This window comes from Lepidochelys kempii, chromosome 5, assembly GCF_965140265.1.
Source record: "Lepidochelys kempii isolate rLepKem1 chromosome 5, rLepKem1.hap2, whole genome shotgun sequence".
Classification (NCBI taxonomy): Eukaryota; Metazoa; Chordata; order Testudines; family Cheloniidae; genus Lepidochelys; species Lepidochelys kempii.
In genome coordinates, this window is record NC_133260.1 from 121,036,526 (window position 1) to 121,057,491 (window position 20,966).

A 20,966-nucleotide genomic window follows, 5' to 3' on the forward strand; every position below is an offset into this window, starting at 1 on the left:
TGGTATGTGGTTGCTGGTGAGTATTTGCCTACAGACAGCCCCCCAACCTGAAGCAAGGACTGGCCTGTCTCCCAAGATTTGTGAGAGTGTTGGGTCATCCTTCAGGATAGGTTGTAGATCCTTGATGATGCGTTGGAGAGGTTTTAGTTGGGGGCTGAAGGTGACGGCTAGTGGCGTTCTGTTATTTTTCTTTGTTAGGCCTGTCCTGTAGTAGGTGACTTCTGGGAACTCTTCTGGCTCTATCAATCTGTTTCTTCACTTCCGCAGGTGGGTATTGTAGTTGTAAGAATGCTTGATAGAGAACTTGTAGGTGTTTGTCTCTGTCTGAGGGGTTGGAGCAAATGCGGTTGTTTCGCAGAGCTTGGCTGTAGACGATGGAACGTGTGGTGTGGTCAGGGTGAAAGCTGGAGGCATGTAGGTAGGAACAGCGCTCAGTAGGTTTCCGGTATAGGGTGGTGTTTATGTGACCATCGTTTATTAGCACTGTAGTGTCCAGGAAGTGGATCTCTTGTGTGGACTGGACCAGGCTGAGGTTGATGGTGGGATGGAAATTGTTGAAATCATGGTGGAATTCCTCAAGGGCTTCTGTTCTATGGGTCCAGATGATGAAGATGTCATCAATGTAGCGCAAGTAGAGTAGGGGCGTTAGGGGATGAGAGCTGAGGAAACGTTGTTCTAAGTCAGCCATAAAAATGTTGGCATACTGAGGGGCCATGCGGGTACCCATAGCAGTGCCGCTGATCTGAAGTTATACATTGTCCCCAAATGTAAAATAGTTATAGGTAAGGACAAAGTCACAAAGTTCAGCCACCAGGTTAGCCGTGACATTATCGGGGATAGTGTTCTTGACGGCTTGTAGTCCATCTTTGTGTGGAATGTTGGTATAGAGGGCTTCTACATCCATAGTGGCCAGGAAGGTGTTATCAGGAAGATCACCGATGGATTGTAGTTTCCTCAGGAAGTCAGTGGTGTCTCGAAGGTAGCTGGGAGTGCTGGTTGCGTAGGGCCTGAGGAGGGAGTCTATATAGCCAGACAATCCTGCTGTCAGGGTGCCAATGCCTGAGATGATGGGGCGCCCAGGATTTCCAGGTTTATGGATCTTGGGTAGTAGATAGAATATCCCAGGTCGGCGTTCCAGGGGTGTGTCTGTGCGGATTTGATCTTGTGCTTTTTCTGGGAGTTTCTTGAGCAAATGCTGTAGTTTCTTTTGGTAACTCTCAGTGGGATCAGAGGGTAATGGCTTGTAGAAAGTGGTGTTGGAGAGCTGCCGAGCAGCCTCTTGTTCATATTCCGACCTATTCATGATGACAACAGCACCTCCTTTGTCAGCCTTTTTGATTATGATGTCAGAGTTGTTTCTGAGGCTGTGGATGGCATTGTGTTCCGCACGGCTGAGGTTATGGGACAAGTGATGTTGCTTTTCCACAATTTCAGCCCGTGCACGTCGGTGGAAGCACTCTATGTAGAAGTCCAGTCTGCTGTTTCGACCTTCAGGAGGAGTCCACCTAGAATCCTTCTTTTTGTAGTGTTGGTAAGGAGGTCTCTGTGGATTAGTATGTTGTTCAGAGGTATGTTGGAAATATTCCTTGAGTCGGAGACGTCGAAAATAGGATTCTAGGTCACCTCTCCTTCTGCCCCTCCACCCCCACGAACACGATACAGTTTTTTTTTACAGATTTTTTTACAAGGAGCACCGGTTTGAAAAGGAATTTTCTTTCCTTTAGGCTGCTGGTAAGCAGGTTTCCAAGTAGTTGGAGGTTTTTTGCTTTGATTTGGGGCCAGAGCAGAGACAAAGGGAATTGTCTTTTTCTGTAGGCTGACAATCACTATCAGAAAATAGGTATCCTATTCCAGCACAGCAAAATTTTACAGCCAAGTTTTGTTTGTTTATTTCTAAACCTCGGGTGTAAAGTTAGTTAAAAACAGAGACGTTAGGATGACAAAATCCACAACTCGACAAAAGCTGGAATTAGCCAGATTTCAGGCTGAGGAAAAACAAAGGGAACATGAAAGACAGATAGAACTCATGCGGCTGGAGAAGGAAAAAGAGAGGAAGCATGTGGAGGAGGAGAGGGAAAAAGAGAGGAAACATGCACTGGAGATGGAGAAGGTAAAGACTCAGCAGAATATACCAACAAACCCTAGCAATCCTTCTCCAGGTACCACTCCCCATCCCAGAAAGTTCCCCACCTACAAGGTAGGCAATGATACTGAGGCCTTCCTAGAAAACTTCGAAAGGGCCTGCCTTGGGTACAACATCTCTACTGACCAATACATAGTAGAGCTGAGGCCGCAGCGCAGTGGACCCTTAGCTGAGGTGGCAGCTGAAATGCCTAAAGAACACATGAACAAGTATGAACTGTTTAAATCCAAGGAGAGAGTCAGAATGGGGATAACACCCGAGCAGTCTTGTCGGAGGTTCAGAGCCCTAAGGTTGAAACCAGACGTGTCATTTACCCGACATGCCTACCACATTGTGAAACATTGGGATGCCTGGATATCAGGAGCAAGTGTTGAATCTCCAGTAAATTTGCCCTTCCTAATGCAAATGGAACAATTCTTAGAGGGGGTTCCTGAGGAAATAGAAAGATACATCCTAGATGTAAGCCCAAAACTGTAATCGAGGCAGGAGAGATTGGAGCCAGATGGGTGGAAGTGGCAGAGAAGAAGAAAACTGGTCGCAGTTGGAGCGGAGACCAGAAGGGACAACCCCAGACCACACCCTATTACCGGGGGCCGCCCAAGGCCCCACCTACCTCCCAAAGAACGCTCCAGACACCTCATTGTCCCACCACCCCATTCTCCAGCAACCCACCTCGCCCCAGTGACCCGTCAGCTGGACGATGTTTTAAATGTAACGAGCTGGGGCATGTAAAGGCCAACTGCCCCAAGAACCCCAACAGATTACAGTTCATTGCACCGGGATCACACCAGAGGTCCGCAGGCCCAGATACCTCCCAGATACCCTTGGAGCAGAGGGAAACTGTGAGTGTGGGCGGGAAGAAGGTCACCGTGTGGAGGGACACCGGAGCACAAGTGTCAGCTATCCATGCTTCCTTAGTGGACTCCAATTTAATCAACCCAGAGATCCAAGTGACGATTCAACCCTTCAAGTCCAACTCTTTCAATTTGCCTACAGCCAAGTTGCCTGTCCAGTACCAGGGCTGGTCAGGAACGTGGACTTTTGCAGTCTATGATGATTATCCCGTCCCCATGCTGTTGGGGGAAGACTTGGCCAATCATGTGAAGCGGGCCAAGAGGGTGGGAATGGTCACCTGTAGCCAGGCTAAACAAGCCGTGAGGCCTAGCTCTGTTCCGGAAACTTCTAGCAGGACCCAGTCAGAGGTAATGGACCTGGACCCCAGGCCAATGTCTGCAACAGCAGTAGTGGATCCAGTCCCAGAGACCCAGATGGAACCAGTCCCAGAACCAGAACCAGCGGAACAACCAGCACCAGACCATTTGCCAGCACTGAATCCAGTACTTGCAACCTCAACACCAGAGGGCCCCACCGAACCTGAACCGGCAGCAGCCCATAACCCTAAACAAGAGGCTCAGCCAGAACTTGAACCCCAACAGAGTGTCCCAGTGGAAAGCGGTTCACAGTCAACGGAAACAGCCCCATCCCCTACATCGCTTCCAGAGGGACCAAGCATAGGTCCACAATCCACTGTGGAACTGATGTCTCCAGCATCAAGGGAATAGTTCCAGACCGAACAGGAAGCAGATGAAAGCCTCCAGAGAGCTTGGCCGGCGGCACGGGGCAACCCACCGCCTCTCAGCTCTTTTAATCGATCCAGGTTTGTTGTAGAAAGAGGACTTTTATACAAGGAAACTCTTTCTGATGGACACCAGGAAGACTGGCATCCTCAGAGACAGTTGGTAGTTCCAACTAAATACCGGGCCAAGCTCTTGAGCTTAGCCCATGATCATCCTAGTGGCCATGCTGGGGTGAACAGGACCAAAGACCGTTTGGGGGGGTCATTCCACTGGGAGGGAATGGGCAAGGATGTTTCTACCTATGTCTGGTCTTGTGAAGTATGCCAAAGAGTGGGAAAACCCCAAGACCAGGTCAAAGCCCCTCTCCAGCCACTCCCCATCATTGAAGTTCCATTTCAGCGAGTAGCTGTGGATATTCTGGGTCCTTTTCCGAAAAAGACACCCAGAGGAAAGCAGTACATACTGACTTTCATGGATTTTGCCACCCGATGGCCGGAAGCAGTAGCTCTAAGCAACACCAGGGCTAAAAGTGTGTGCCAGGCACTAGCAGACGTTTTTGCCAGGGTAGGTTGGCCCTCTGACATCCTCACAGATACAGGGACTAATTTCCTGGCAGGAATTATGGAAAACCTTTGGGAAGTTCATGGGGTAAATCACTCGGTTGCCACTCCTTACCACCATCAAACAAATGGCATGGTGGAGAAGTTTAATGGAACTTTGGGGGCCATGATACGTAAATTCGTAAATGAGCACTCCAGTGATGGGGACCTAGTGTTGCAGCAGTTGCTCTTTGCCTACAGAGCTGTACCACATCCCAGTTTAGGATTCTCCCCGTTTGAACTTGTATATGGCCGTGAGGTTAAGGGGCCATTACAGTTGGTGAAGCAGCAATGGGAGGGATTTACACCTTCTCCAGGAACTAACATTCTGGACTTTGTAACCAACCTACAAAACACCCTCCGAACCTCTTTAGCCCTTGCTAAAGAAAACTTACAGGATGCTCAAAAAGAGCAAAAAACCTGGTATGATAAACATGCCAGAGAGCGTTCCTTCAAAGTAGGGGACCAGGTCATGGTCTTAAAGGCGCTCCAGGCCCATAAAATGGAAGCATCGTGGGAAGGGCCATTCACGGTCCAGGAGCGCCTGGGAGCTGTTACTTATCTCATAGCATTCCCCACCTCCAACCGAAAGCCTTAGGTGTACCATATTAATTCTCTAAAGCCCTTTTATTCCAGAGAATTAAAGGTTTGTCAGTTTACAGCCCAGGGAGGAGATGACGCTGAGTGGCCTGAAGGTATCTACTACGAAGGGAAAAGTGCTGGTGGTGTGGAAGAGGTGAACCTCTCCATGACCCTTGGGCATATGCAGCGACAGCAGATCAAGGAGCTGTGCACTAGGTACGCACCAGCGTTTTCAGCCACCCCAGGACTGACTGAATGGGCATACCACTCCATTGACACAGGTAATGCTCACCCAATTAGAGTCCAACCTTACCGGGTGTCTCCTCAAGCTAAAACTGCTATAGAACGGGAGATCCAGGATATGTTACAGATGGGGGTAATCCGCCCCTCTGGAAGTGCATGGGCATCTCCAGTGGTTCTAGTTCCCAAACCAGATGGGGAGATACGTTTTTGCGTGGACTACCGTAAGCTAAATGCTGTAACTCGCCCAGACAACTATCCAATGCCGTGCACAGATGACCTATTAGAGAAACTGGGATGGGCCTCTCTACCTTGGACTTAACCAAGGGGTACTGGCAGGTACCGCTAGATGAATCTGCCAAGGAAAGGTCAGCCTTCACCACACATCTCGGGCTGTATGAATTTAATGTACTCCCTTTCGGGCTGCGAAATGCACCCACCACCTTCCAAAGACTTGTAGATGGTCTCCTAGCAGGATTAGGAGAATATGCAGTCGCCTACCTTGACGATATGGCCAAATTTTCGGATTCCTGGGCAGACCACCTGGAACATCTACAAAAAGTCCTTGAGCGCATAAGGGAGGCAGGACTAACTGTTAAGGCTGAGAAGTGTCAAATAGGCCTAAACAGAGTGACTTATCTTGGACACCAGGTGGGTCAAGGAACTATCAGCCCCCTACAGGCCAAAGTGGATGCTATCCAAAAGTGGCCTGTCCCAAAGTCAAAGAAACAGGTTCAATCCTTCTTAGGCTTGGCCGGTTATTACAGACAATTTGTACCGCAATACAGCCAAATCGCCGCCCCACTGACATACCTAACCAAAAAGAAACAGCCAAATGCCATTCAGTGGACCGAAAAGTATCAGAAGGCCTTTAACAAGCTTAAAGCGACACTCATGTCTGACCCTGTACTAAGGGCCCCAGACTTTGACAAACCGTTCCTAGTAACCACAGATGCGTCCGAGCGTGGTGTGGGAGCAGTTTTAATGCGGAAAGGACCTGATCAAGAATTCCACCCTGTAGTATTTCTCAGCAAAAAACTGTCTGAGAGGGAAAGCAACTGGTCAGTCAGTGAAAAAGAATGTTACGCCATTGTCTACGCTCTGGAAAAGCTACGCCCATATGTCTGGGGACGGCGTTTCCACCTGCAAACCGACCATGCTGCACTGAAGTGGCTTCACACCATCAAAGAAAATAACAAAAAACTTCTTCAGTGGAGTTTAGCTCTCCAAGATTTTGATTTCGACATCCAACATATCTCAGGAGCTTCTAACAAAGTGGCTGATGCACTCTCCCCTGAAAGTTTCCCAGAATCAACTGGTTAAAATCGTCCTTGAGATGTGGAAAATATTGTTAGTCTTTATGTACTTGGTAGTATATTTAGAGATGCATGTGTCTTATTAACTCTGTTTTTCTTAGAGCTCCAGGAAGAAATCCCAGCCAGTGTTTCACCCTAGCTGAGATTTGGGGGGCGTGTCAGAAATATAAAGGGAAGGGTAAACCCCTTTAAAATCCCTCCTGGCCAGAGGAAAAATCCTCTCACCTGTAAAGGGTTAAGAAGCTAAAGGTAACCTCACTGGCACCTGACCAAAATGACCAATGAGGAGACAAGATACTTTCAAAAGCTGGGAGGAGGGAGAGAAACAAAGGGTCTGTGTCTGTCTGTATGCTGCTTTTGCCGGGGATAGAACAGGAATAGAGTCTTAGAACTTTTAGTAAGTAATCTAGCTAGGTATGCGTTAGATTATGATTTCTTTAAATGGCTGAGTAAAGAATTGTGCTGACTAGAATGACTATTTCTGTCTGTGTGTCTTTTTTGTAACTTAAGGTTTTGCCTAGAGGGATTCTCTATGTTTTGAATCTAATTACCCTGTAAGGTATCTACCACCCTGATTTTACAGAGGTGATTCCTTTACCTCTATTTACTTCTATTTCTATTAAAAGTCTTCTTGTAAGAAAACTGAATGCTTTTTCATTGTTCTCAGATCCAAGGGTTTGGGTCTGTGGTCACCTATGCAAATTGGTGAGGATTTTTACCAAACCTTTCCCAGGAAGTGGGGTGCAAGGGTTGGGAGGATTTTGGGGGGAAAGACGTGTCCAAACTACGTTTCCCAGTAAACCCAGTTAGAGTTTGGTGGTGGCAGTGGATATTCCAAGGACAAAGGATAAAATTAATTTGTACCTTGGGGAAGTTTTAACCTAAGCTGGTAAAAGTAAGCTTAGGAGGTTTTCATGCAGGTCCCCACATCTGTACCCTAGAGTTCAGAGTGGGGGAGGAACCTTGACAGCATTATTAAGGATCTACAACCTATCCTGAAGGATGACCCAACACTCTCACAAATCTTGGGAGACAGGCCAGTCCTTGCCTACAGACAGCCCCCCAACCTGAAGCAAATACTCACCAGCAACCACATACCACACAACAGAACCACTAATCCAGGAACCTATCCTTGCAACAAAGCCCGTTGCCAACTGTGCCCACATATCTATTCAGGGGACACCATCACAGGGCCTAATAACATCAGCCACACTATCAGAGGCTCGTTCACCTGCACATCCACCAATGTGATATATGCCATCATGTGCCAGCAATGCCCCTCTGCCAGTACATTGGTCAAACTGGACAGTCTCTACGTAAAAGAATAAATGGACACAAATCAGATGTCAAGAATTATAACATTCATAAACCAGTCGGAGAACACTTCAATCTCTCTGGTCACGTGATTACAGACATGAAAGTTGTGATATTACAACAAAAAAACTTCAAATCCAGACTCCAGCGAGAAACTATTGTATTGGAATTAATTTGCAAATTGGATACAATTAACTTAGGCTTGAATAGACATTGGGAGTGGCTAAGTCATTATGCAAGGTAACCTATTTCCCCTTGTTTTTTCCTACCCCCCCCAGACGTTCTTGTTAAACCCTGGATTTGTGCTGGAAATGGCCCACTTTGATTATCATACACATTGTAAGGAGAGTGGTCACTTTAGATAAGCTATTACCAGCAGGAGTGGGTTTGTGGGGGGAGGGGGGGAGGCGGGAGAAAACCTGGATTTGTGCTGGAAATGGCCCAACTTGATTATCATACACATTGTAAGGAGAGTGATCACTTTAGATAAGCTATTACCAGCAGGAGAGTGGGGTGGGAAGAAGTATTTTTTCATGCTTTGTGTGTATATAAAAAGATCTTCTAAACTTTCCACAGTACGTATCCGATGAAGTGAGCTGTAGTTCACAAAAGCTTATGCTCAAATAAATTGGTTAGTCTCTAAGGTGCCACAAGTACTCCTTTTCTTATTGTAAGGAGAGTGATCACTTTAGATAAGCTATTACTAGCAGGAGAGTGGGTTTGTGTGTGTGTGGGGGGGCAGGGGGGTGAGAAAACCTGGATTTGTGCTGGAAATGGCCCAACTTGATTATCATACACATTGTAAGGAGAGTGATCACTTTAGATAAGCTATTACCAGCAGGAGAGTGGGGTGGGGGGAGGTATTTTTTCATGCTTTGTGTGTATAAAAGATCTTCTACACTTTCCACAGTATGCATCTGATGAAGTGAGCTGTAGCTCACGAAAGCTTATGCTCAAACAAATTGGTTAGTCTCTAAGGTTCCACAAGTACTCCTTTTCTTTTTGCGAATACAGACTAACACGGCTGTTACTCTGAAACCAGAATTCTTTGCTGATCCATTCAATGGTTCCCCAATTCCAGGAAAATTTAGGTAAAAAGCACTGACTGGGTCTCTGGCTACTCTGCCCACAGTCAGTCTGTTGGGATCCTGGAGATGGGTGGGCAGAGCTCAGTGCTAAGAAGAACTCATTAAGTAAATTATTAAATTTTTAAATACTGAAATTAAAAATGTTGGTTTTGGACTGTTACATTGTTATTAAGAACAAGCTAGAAACTGTTTTGTCATTCTTCTTCATTGTGCCTCACAGTTAGTATCAAACCTGGCAATGCTTTTCAGCAAGATGCCACCACTAGCACTAGGCTTAAAAGGGCAAATTGTAATTAAACACTTCACAGAAACACACTTCACAATTTTTTTCCATAATTAAAAGTGCTGTTTACTCTGTGAACTTTTAGATTGTTGGGGAAAAGAAAATGGATACTGACAGGTTTCAGAGTAACAGCCGTGTTAGTCTGTATCCACAAAAAGAAAAGGAGTACTTGTGGCACCTTAGAGACTTAACAAATTTATTAGAGCATAAGCTTTCGTGAGCTACAGCTCACTTCATTGGATGCATGCAGTGTATCTCCGACAGCTTATGCTCTAATAAATTTGTTAGTCTCTAAGGTGCCACAAGTACTCCTTTTCTTTTTAAAATGGATACTGTTTCTGTTAAGGAAAATAACAACACACCTGTGCAGTGCACTATTTTCAAACCTTCAGAATTTTGTTATTGTTATAAAGGTATTTAAAGAAATTGAAGGTGCTAGTACTCATTCAAGATTATGTAAATACCAAGTTGAGTCACAGAGTTTAGGAACATAAGAATGGCTATACTAGGTCAGACCAAAGGTCCATCTAGCCCAGTATCCTGTCTTCTGACAGTGGCCAATGCCAGGTGCCCCAGTGGGAATGAACAGAGCAGGTAATCATCAAGTGATCCATTCCCTGTCGCTCATTTCCAGCTTCTGGCAAACAGAGGCTAGGAACGCCATCCCTGCTCATCCTGGCTAACAGCAACTGATGGACCAATCCTCCATGAATTTATCTAGTTCTTTTTTTAATTTAAAGTAGAAGGGACCACCAGATGATACAGTCTGACCTCCTGTATATCACAGGCCACTAAACAACCCTCCACTAATCACCCACCAAGACAACAACCAGAATTAGACCAAATTATAACAGTCCTCAGGAGACTAAACTCTTTGCATGCCACAGGGCGAGAATACAAAGTTTGAACATCCAAAACAGTTTTTGACTTTGCTAACTTTTAAAATAGCATTAGAAAAATTGGTAGCATCAGAAAAATGGAACATTTTTGTCTTCTAATATTTAGGGTAGTCCTGGTAATTAACAACAACAACAACAAAAAAAGACAAGCAAAATACTTTTATGAAAACTTTAAAAAAAAATTAGTCCTAGGCAGCACCCAAGCATAACATATTTCAGCTCAGAGGTGATTTTCGGAGAACTTTGTGGGACTGAAGTAAGAATTTGGAATAAAAGTGCTATTTCACTATTAACATCTCTTATATCAATATCAGTAGGCCACATTCTGCTCTGATTCATACCCATGTAACACCACTGACTTCAATGAGCCATGAATGTGATTGTCAAATTTGTCTTGTCGTCTTCACTATAATGCTAACACTGTAATTGCTCAGTGGAGAGATAGCCTCATCAATCAATGAGATGATAAGTGCATTGGAAATACCTAAAATAAATAGAATTGATTAAATTCAGGGGCCTCATTTCAGAAAAATTCTAGGGGAAGAAAAGTTGTGTCAGCATATAGAACATTATATGTGATTATATTATACCCTGAAAAGTCAGTGGGGAGGGCCAAAGGGGAGCATATAGACCTATGAAAAATCAGGAGGCAAACACCAGTCTGGTGGAAGGGCAACTGCCCACATTGTCCCATAGCAAATGAGGCCCCTAATTAAATTGACAGATGGATGCATCAGTAATCAGGTCAATTTCACTTACTTGGATTCTAGAAGCTGAAGGATTTCTGGTGCGTTAAGAAGTCCTTCAGATGTCAGAAACACATACGGAATTTGCAACTCCAGAAGGAAGCAGCCAAAATTTTCACCTGAAACATTTTCAGATTTAAAGATAAATAATGTAACAGCTTCACAAAACAGGGAATATAAGAGATGATAGTTTTAGGTATTCAAATGGACATATCTTTTTGAAAATGTAGACTATATATATCTTCATTAAAATATTTCTTTTTAATTTTCTTCTTGTGCGAATAGTTTCAGATTCTAGAAGGCCCTTCCTAGTTTTGTCTTGTATTCCCCCAGAATTGAAGCAAGGCTCCCACTGCATGAAGAACACTGGATACAGCCTCTATCAACGCTGAACTACCAGATATTCAAAGAGGTTCTCTCAGGAGCTCAATGCGTTTCACTCCTTATCTTTGCCAGGATTGGGCTCAAATCCAAAACTTCTTCCCACCTTACTCCTGTTATGTACATAATTCAAGAGACGATCTAGCTCAATATGCTTAGCTTTAGCCATTATTATTATTCTCTCTCTCTTTTACGGGCACATACTTGTAAACATTTTAGAGAATACAAATCCCTTTTTCAGGTGCAAGACCAACCTTTCATTTGAATTCTAGGAGGCATTTACTTACCCACTACAAGTGTTTCTGGAAGAGTGGTTTTAAAAGTTACGTAAGTAATATTCAAATTTTTGCACAGCTCATTCCAGCAGGAGTTCTCTGTATAATCATACTCCACCACTAATGAGAAAAGTGTCCAAGGAAAGTCAGCTCCAATGTGCTGATTATGTACAATAACACAGGAACATCTGCTCAGACTGAAAGAGAAATATCCAGAAAATTATCTTTCAGCCTGATTACTCCCAGTACAAAATAAAAACTCGTAAATGTGTAAACTTGAATAGACAGTGTCAGTTGTTTAAAGGATAATTTAAAAACTGAGTTTATCCTTTCTGTATTAGAAAATTTTAATTATTTTTATTAAATACTTCACTAACTCCAGTTATCTGCATTAGGTCTTCATATTATCTGCTATCACCTTTCATTTCAGGCATGAGCTAACAAGTTAGGAGAGTTTCTACAACCTCAACTGGAAAGGGGTAGAGGGTCTTGTAAATTAGCTTTTCATGTTGCATCATCAGTTTTATTACAGTGCCCATCTATATCTCTTTTTTTCCCTGGGGATTCTTCACATCAGTGATTTCAGTAGGACTACTCATACTTAAAGTTACTATTTAACTACTATACTTAACTGCTGATTTGGATTGGGCCAGAATGTTCATCACCTTACAGAATGAAACACATAGGCCCAAATCATGAAATACTTACCCAAGCCTTCGGCAAAACTCACTTTGAAATTAACAGGAGTTTCTCTGAAGTTAATTTTGATTAAGGATTGTAAGATTTGGGCCACAAAAATTATGAATTATACTCACCTGCTTACAACATTGTGCTCTAACAAAACTCCCCTTTTCTCAGGATTCAAAACCATGGCTTTTAAACCTGTTTAAAAAGAATTAAACATCAATTAAAGAGACTGGACCAGATCTTCTGCAGGTGTAAATTGACATATAGTGATAAACAGCAAACATGGGCTGAATCAGGAAATTATAACCTCAGGGGTGCAGCCTCAATGACAGTGCTGTACCTGAGGTAGTCATCAATAATCTCGCGTTTAACTAGGAAGACAAGTTGTGACCCTGCCCATACTGAAAGCCTTGTATATTTAGGCCCAGGATGGGGTAAATTCTGGACTCCTGTTGATAAGTCAAAAGCAGTCATGTTGCTTAGCTAAATAATGTTTCTAATTAACTTAAAATGGGAAAACGGTGGGTTTTTTTTCCCTGGCATTTTAAAATTTTATATATGACAGAAAATATGTCAGAAAGAGATGTAGCTAACAGGTTGCAGAGGATGAAGAACAATATGTATTTTGTATAATATAAATGTCCTCAGAAGGTCGATGAGACAATCAGATTGATCTATGTTTCTAAGCCATTTAATAAATAGATATAAAAGAGCAAATGTTTATTTTCATTATTTATAGTGTTGCAAATACACCCATCATTTATAAAACACTTTAGACACAGGGTCCCTGGTTCTAAAGAGTAAGGAATCTAATCTTAATACAAAACACAAAAGAATAATTCAACACAAGGTGGCACAGATATGTTGTTGGTGAGGCAATCAACCGAGTGAAAATCAGGGATTTAAGGAGGGATTTGAAGGAAGAGAGGGGTGTGCTTGATAGGCTGTTCCGATCATAAAAAGTATCAGGAATGAAAGCCTGGAGACAGGAATGGCAGGAGACAATGGGAGCAAAAAGGGGACTTTATACAGAAGTGCAGAAAAAGTGGCAGTATAAGATGAGATGCTGTGATAATTTGGGAATCTGTGTGTACAAACTTAGGAATTCTGGCTGATGGTATGAAGTGTTACTATGAAAACTGCATTTCTGTAGGTATCTTTACCAAGTGGCAAACTCCAGTTTGAAGATGCAGCCTTTTGCTTTCTCCATTGTCTGTTTGCTTCCATGTTGGGCTGAAATTCTAAGGTTGGGGGCAAAAGATTAGCAAAGGAGAATTGATGTTACATGGAATAGGAATATCATCAAAATGGAATAGCTCTAAGAAGAGATTGGCTTCCAACCAGGTGAACTGGTTTAGCAGGGGAGAGGTTCCCTGAGCAATGCATTTACCTGGAACAAGTTTGTGATCACCTGTTGAAGTTGGCAAGGTAGAGGTCACCTGGTAAAGGGGCTAAAAGTTGTAAAAAGGGAGATACTGAGCTGTCTGGGTTTTTAGCCATTATTTTCCAGCTCAAGAGGAGAAGCAGCCCAACATGTAAGGGCCTGCATGAGGCAGGAGCGTCTGATTTCTGAGCCCACCTGGTTGCCCAAGGGATGGGTGAGCTAGTAAACAATATTATGTGAGACTCTGGGCAAAGTGTCTCTGTGTGTAATATGCTTCATACTTACCCCAGGCCTCCTGAGAGAGTTCAAAGGTAAACCAGAAGGCTACACCTTCGGGTGGGATTCTGGAAGAGGGTGCGTTTCAGCTGAACTCAGCAGTGAGCTTGGGGATTAGGCAGCTGGGTTCCACGTCTCAGGAGAAGATGGTAGATAAAGGGTCTGTGCTCTGAAATAAGCCTAGGGACCTCAAAGATTGGGGTAGTGGCTGGACTCCATTCAGGCTCTGGGAGGCTTAAAAGATCCAGGGACCTAACAGCTAGGTCCTTTCAAGCAATCTAGTCAGTGACCATGAGGGAGAACTTGAGTGGGATCTGTGACAGATACACACAAAGATATAAGCAAGCGGAGTGGAGCACAGCCTTGATGTTACCTTTCTCATCTTCTAAAGATTTGCACAAAAGAGCAGCATTTACCTTCTACTGTACTAAGGGTTTTAGTGATGGCAGCTTTTTCATGATCAGAGTCCATTCTTGTTATGATTAGTACCTGATGTAAGACAAGTAAAAGAAATTAACATTTTAATTTTTTTCTGTCTACACAACTTTTCCTGGAACAATACATGAAAGATAGTATTAATTTTTTGCTGTCTGCTGAATCTGTTTCCTAAAGGATAATTGTGTGCTTACTACTGAAAGATATTAGAAGAGTATTACTATGAAAGGAGATGCAGTGTCAGGAATAAAGATATTCTAGATAAAAAATCTCACACCTGAGTATTAACACACAAAAAGAAAATAAACTATTTAAAGGCAGTATTTAAATTGCTGTCATGGAACTGAATTCCTACTGCAGCACCAGATAGACCATCATGGGGAGGAGATTTTTCAAGCCAATCCCATACTCCATTCACAGGTAAAACTCACACTGAAGGTATTTGGAGTTTTGCTTGTGCTACAACAATGTGCTGAATGGGCTTTTAGGGACTCCTGAGAGCTCCTTGTTAAAATTATGGCACCTCCAAACTGAAGAGCTGTTTGGAAAGATTTCCATAACGGAGCTCACTAAATAACTTATGTGTGAGGCTCATTAAACACTGTTGATGACCAAAGTCTTTTACTTTCAAATGGATCAGATTGCAGCAAAGGGCAGGTATTTTTAAAAGATTCTCCCATGGGAGGAGATATTCAACCTTGTCTCCCAACCCAAATGAAACAAAGTGAACCATGTGCTATACGATCAATATGCTCAGTATAATTTTCAGGAATAAGCTAAAAAAACTTGACAAGTACACAACCAGTGGAAACACTATACAGTCAGCTCTACACAGGATTATCCTAGTAGATTAATGCCATTTTACCGGCACTGTCTGGGTACACTTTATGGACCTGATGTTTAAGAGGTCGTCAACTGCCTCCATTTTTGTGGGCCCAATTCTGCAACCAAAATTAAATGTGGGAGCAAGTGGTAATATTTACAAGTCCAACTTCATGATTTATGGGTCCAATGAGGTAGTTGCATGTGTAAATGTTATCATTGTGCTAAATGCTGTCATAGCAGAAATAGTTTCTGAATATTTGTCCCTTTGGATAAAATTTTTAAAAATGGATGTTTAAAGTCAGGTGCTTAAAATAGTGGCCTGGTTTCCAAACCCCGCACATCTTCCACTGACTGTAATGGGAGCATCTAGATGTTCAATACTGTTGTTGCAGGTTACTTAAATTTGTATTTAGAGGACTAAATAAATGGCCTAATTCTGAAAAGCTGAGCACCCAATAGTTCCAATTAAAGTCAAGGGGCCTAACTCTGGGCACACATTTTTAAAAATTTTCATCTGTTTTCTTCCTAGTTTTCCAATGTTGTCTCACTCATTACTACATCAATTGCTGACCTACATGTTGTACTAATATACTGCTGTTCCTGTGTAATCATGGATGCAAATGATGATGGAATAAGAATGGTAGAGTTCATAAGGTTTTTTTCTATGAGGTCCATCATATTCTATTTGTAACTTTTTGCTTATAAAGGAAATTTTCCATTATATCTTGCATCAATAGCAATTCACTAATATGATATAAAAGTATAACCAGATTATCATACTTCACATCATATTAGTGAATGCTAATATGATACAACAGCAAATGGCTTATGCAATAGAACTTATACATCTTATTAATTCAGGAATACTTCTTCTGTCTGTTCTGGGTCACTCTAAAAACTGCCTCTGAATGTAAGTGAACTAGAGTCTTTACAAGTTTAAATTCCACTCAAAATATTCTAAAATATTTTTTCACTATCTTTTTTGCCTTCCTACTTTTATTATGTATTATGCTGCTTATGCATTATGTAAATAAAATGATCGGGTGATAAACCTGATTTTTGCTTCTGTTTTTTGTGGGGGATTTAAATACAGGAATGATATCACCAAAAATATCCATACTGCCAGGAAGAATACATTTTGGATATTTATGTCCAATTCCTCTGTTTACTCCCCACAAACCTATCCCACAGTGATCCCCAGCTGTTTTATGGCCATTTGTAACTGGTATAAATTAGAGTAGCCTGAAGGATGTTCTCACTTATGTCGGGTAATTGAATTTCTGCACAGGTGACCAAGGAGCAGAGAAATGCAATGGCGGATTAAAACCAAAGTTGTACTTCAACCCACACCCTTGTGTGTTCTTTAGCCAGAGATTGGGATTGGGACTTTAGTGGCTAAAGTCATATTAAAAAGAAAAGGCGTACTTGTGGCACCTTAGAGACTAACAAATTTATTTGTGGATAAGCTTTCGTGAGCTACAGCTCAGCAGCCGATGAAGTGAGCTGTAGCTCATGAAAGCTTATGCTCAAATAAATTTGTTAGTCTCTGAGGTGCCACAAGTATGCCTTTTCTTTTTGTGGATACAGACTAACACAGCTGCTACTCTGAAATAAAGTCATATTGTAATTTTCAAAAATGATGCAACATAGCAAAGGAACAATGTGTGCTTAATTCAAGAGCAAAACCATTTGGGTTCATATGGGGTCCTTGTTTCCTATTTGTGCAACTGCTGTTTCAATACAATTGGATGACTGCTGTTTCAATACAACTGTATGTCCATATTTAATTGATGTATCTGTACACAGGTAGATGTGCAGAGTGAGTAGCACCTTGGCTCTGCCCCCCACACCTCAAAGGTACCTGCCAGCCCAGCTGGGTTGACATAGGAGAAATCTGTGCCTAGTAACAAGCTTGCGTAGATTACTTCACCCTTGGAGCAAGTGGGGAGCCAGCAGAGAATCCCAGGGCTATTCCTGAGATGGTGCAGCTTCACACCATCCTTTACTCATAAGTGTTCTCAAATGGAGAGTCAAATACAAAATTTCCTGTCATAAGCCAACTCTTGTTTAAGTAAGGTAGTTTTATAATTATTGCTCTAAAGTAGTTTTGATTGTTTAAAGAACTTGCTTAAATTGTTAACCTTATGATTCTGTTCATCTGTATTACTCTGCACCCACTTTAACATCTGATACTGAAGCTCTGTTATTTTGGGACTGATTTCATTCTTTTTCTGCCTGCTATACTGTACAATCTCCAGCTGCCTCCAAATATTATCCAAACAGGAACCTAAGACGCTTGTATAGATATCCTTTGCCTTGGACAAATACCCTGTTTAAAAACCAAAGCAAGGAACAATTACTTAAATTTGACATTCCAAAAACTGCACTGGCAAAAAGAGAAAGAAAATGGTAAAGATTTCTATTTGATCTGCACACACATTTTAGCTACATGTGAAGGCAACTCACAAAGGAAAGCTGAAAATTTAGCCAAAGACAGAAATATGTGCAGAATGCCCCCACTAACCAGACTTTGGAACCAGTTGTCATGTAAATAAATCTAAAATCGTAAGTAGCATACTGGAACCTGAGATACCAGAAAATTGAGCTGTTACACTCAACCAGCCGAGAAGCTACCAGCTAAATCAGGCTTTTTCTTATATGACACATTTTCCAAAGTTTAATCTTTTAATTATTTTTTTAAAAGTGCACTTACAAGATAAATGTGACATATCTGAGTCCCTACTAGTTGGCACATATTATTTCAAATATTTCTGCTATCTGTAACATCCCTGTGTGATGCATACTGTGGATCAACAGTGAACCTAAAGCAGGCCAAGAAATGGAGAGTTATAAATAAAATATGTATGTATATATGACTAGTTTCCACTTATTTATGTGCTGAATGCTACCACAGCCTGACTGGTGGGGACATATAGTATTTCCGTGCTTGGCTCGATTTTCAAATTTCTTTTGCAGTTCACCTTCAAACATGCTGACGCCTCAGAGAACTCTTAGAAAAACATTATGGGTAGAGATAGTTCTGTTTACATATTCTATTTTCTGCATTCCTCTTCCCCATCATTTATTACTAGAGGCATTTCATTGAAGACATAATCGCTTTTTTAAGAGTTAATCTGATCCTGTTGTTAAGCTCTACATGAAGTCATAACTTTGTAGAGTGTAAATTTTTCATAATAGAGATCATAGATGCTCTAAATTCTGATAAACCTGTGTGTGAAATTACAATAGGTAGATGTGGAAATGAATGTGTGACAAATGGGATTATGACTTCAGGGGTGAAATTAGGAGCAGATGAACTGTTATGTCCTGATCCTTATCTGCATATTACTAAAAAATGGAATAATCTCTGAGGTTAAGGGCTATAGTTCGGCCTTTAGTCTTTGGTATAGCTTTACACAGGTCCAAATGTGTTAAATAATATTCCACATTTGTGCTTGGACCTGCCCCACTCTTCGTATCTTAGACTCAAAGGAGTCGATGGGAAACTAATTTCTTAGGTATAAATTATTACAAATGCACAGCATAATAAACAATGCACAAAGTCTCAGAATGTCAGCAGGGAGTTGTCTGCCTATATATCCTTTTTATATGTTTGCCAGCTAACTTGAAGATTCACATGCAAAATTCAGTGTTCAGGGAGACTGAGCAAAATCCAGACATGATGTAAGTGGGTGCAACTCCCATGAAAGATTATTGGCCAAACTTTCCAATTGCACAAACCTGAACACCCTTGTCCGAGGCCCCGCCCCCACTTACTCCATGCCCCCTCCCTCTGTTGCTCGCTCTCCCCCACCCTCACTCACTTTCACCAGGCTGGGACAGGGGGTTGCAGTGTGGGAGGGGGTGAGGGGTGCGAGCTCAGGGAGAGAATTTGGGTGCAGGAGGGGGCTCAGGGCTGGGGTGTGGGAGGCAGTGAGGGGTGCTGGCTCCGGCCAGGTGGCACTTACCTCGGGAAGCTCCTGGAAGTGGCTGGCATGTCTGGCTCCTAGGCTCAGGGGCAGCTACGTGGCTCTGCGTGCTGCCCCTGCCTGCAGGAACTGCCCCTGCAGCTCCCATTGGCTGCGGTACCCAGCCAATGGGTGCTGTGGAGTTGGCGCTCGGAGCTGGGCACAGAGGCAGTGCGCGGAAACCCCTGGCCGCCCCTGTGCCTAGGAGCCGGACATGCCAGCCGCTTCCAGAAGCCACGCAGAGCCAGGGAAGTAGGGAGCCTGCCCTAGCCCTGCTGCATCGCCGACTGGACTTTTGACCTATTAAAATCTCCCCGATTGCTTTTAATAGTCACCAGGAGATTGAGGCCGATTTCGGTAGACTCCCGTCCAATCCAGGAGGGTTGGCAACCCTAAATGAGTATGTAGAAATAGGCAGGCAGACAGGGAGCAACTCTCAAGAAGCTGTAAGTTAAGGCGTGATAAGTGTTTAGTTACACCACACAATCAAAAATGACAAAATATGAGAGAGGGATTGTAGAATTTCATGGTATATTAATTGTCATTCAGTGGCCTTTTGGATATTGCATTCCATGTTGCAATGACAATAAAGAGAGAAAACATTTTTATTGTTAAAACTAACCTAATGCTGTGTCCAAGCTACACATTAATAGGAGGTCTCGAACTGTTACCAACAGATGCACCAGAGCAGCATGTTTGAACAACATTATCTCTTTCTCACTATTTTTACCTATACAAAGGAAAAAAAGTTTTATATATGTATATATATAAAGCCTGCTGCAGTTTCCACGATATGCATCTGAAGAAGTGAGCTGTAGCTCACGAAAGCTTATGCTCTAATAAATTGGTTAGTCTCTAAGGTGCCACAAGTCCTCCTTTTCTTTTTGCGAATACAGACTAACACGGCTGTTACTCTGAAATATGTATATATGGTTTGCATAGAAACATCAGAAGCTATACTGGATACATTAATTCATATAAAGGGTCCTGGCATCTCAGAACATTAGTCTCCCACAATGAAATATATATATAAATATAAACATGTCATTGCTGTGGATCTCAGCAAGGCAAACACTGACTGTACATGAAGGAAAGCAGAAATTTTGCCTACCTTTTCTTTCTTTGAGCTCTTCTATACTAGTCTAAGTTACTTGGGTTATGTATCCTCTCATACAGCAGATGGAGACAGATTACTAAATCTTTTGATGACATCTTGCTTCTATATAGAAAGGTCTAACAATCTTTCTGCAACTGACTATTTCAGAGCAGTTCCCAAGAAATCAAATTGACTCCATCCTCTGATAATCAGTAAATAACTTTAATACAGTGATAACATGAACTTGAATTTTCCAAAGAAACTTTGCATTAAACTTTGAACCAGGGGTACTCAATTATTTTTTTGTCAAGGTCCAAATTTCTTGGTCAAGGTATAGTCAAGCTCCAGACTCCAGAAAAAAAAAAAAAAGATAATAAATAAACAAAAAGATTTCAGGGTTTGTTCAAAAGCATCTGGTGGTCTGGATTTGGCCTGCGGTCCACCTATTGACTACCCTTGCCTTGAACCATAAAAAGACATTGTTTTTCACTGGAGATTATCTGGGCTAGTATATAATACTTTAAAGGAAGAAAATTAACAGAGAGGAAAAATGTCCTCTTTAGTCTTCTGTACTATGCCGGATACTTGAAACCTCCCCAAGCAGCTCACATAAAGCTACAGGAGGGATGAGGATTTGACAGTCACTTACCACACTCTCCTGTCAAAGACTGCCTCTATGGAAGCCTGTACATCTATCCTATAATGCTTGGCAAAGGTGTAAGCTGGTGCCCAGGTGTCTGTGTGCCTTACAAATCTCTATTAAAAACAGATTCCTCACTTTCTGTCCATAACAATCGTACTAAGTATGCCTTAAATATTTCTGATAGCATCTTCCCTATAATAAAGTAAGTT

The 20,966-nt window shown here is 42.3% G+C and overlaps 1 protein-coding gene across 1 annotated transcript in view; it reads right to left on the reverse strand.

Annotated features, from left to right (window-relative positions):
* Positions 1–20,966, reverse strand: part of SHOC1 (shortage in chiasmata 1) — a 119,165-nt gene that overhangs the window by 28,893 nt on the left and 69,306 nt on the right. The window contains exons 16-21 of the mRNA XM_073346129.1: positions 19,641–19,748; positions 17,192–17,379; positions 14,207–14,279; positions 12,259–12,325; positions 11,456–11,640; positions 10,801–10,945 (exon numbers count right to left, since the gene is read on the reverse strand). Coding sequence (XP_073202230.1) covers positions 10,801–10,945; positions 11,456–11,640; positions 12,259–12,325; positions 14,207–14,279; positions 17,192–17,379; positions 19,641–19,748 — 766 coding nt within the window. The remainder of the gene's footprint in view (positions 1–10,800; positions 10,946–11,455; positions 11,641–12,258; positions 12,326–14,206; positions 14,280–17,191; positions 17,380–19,640; positions 19,749–20,966) is intronic.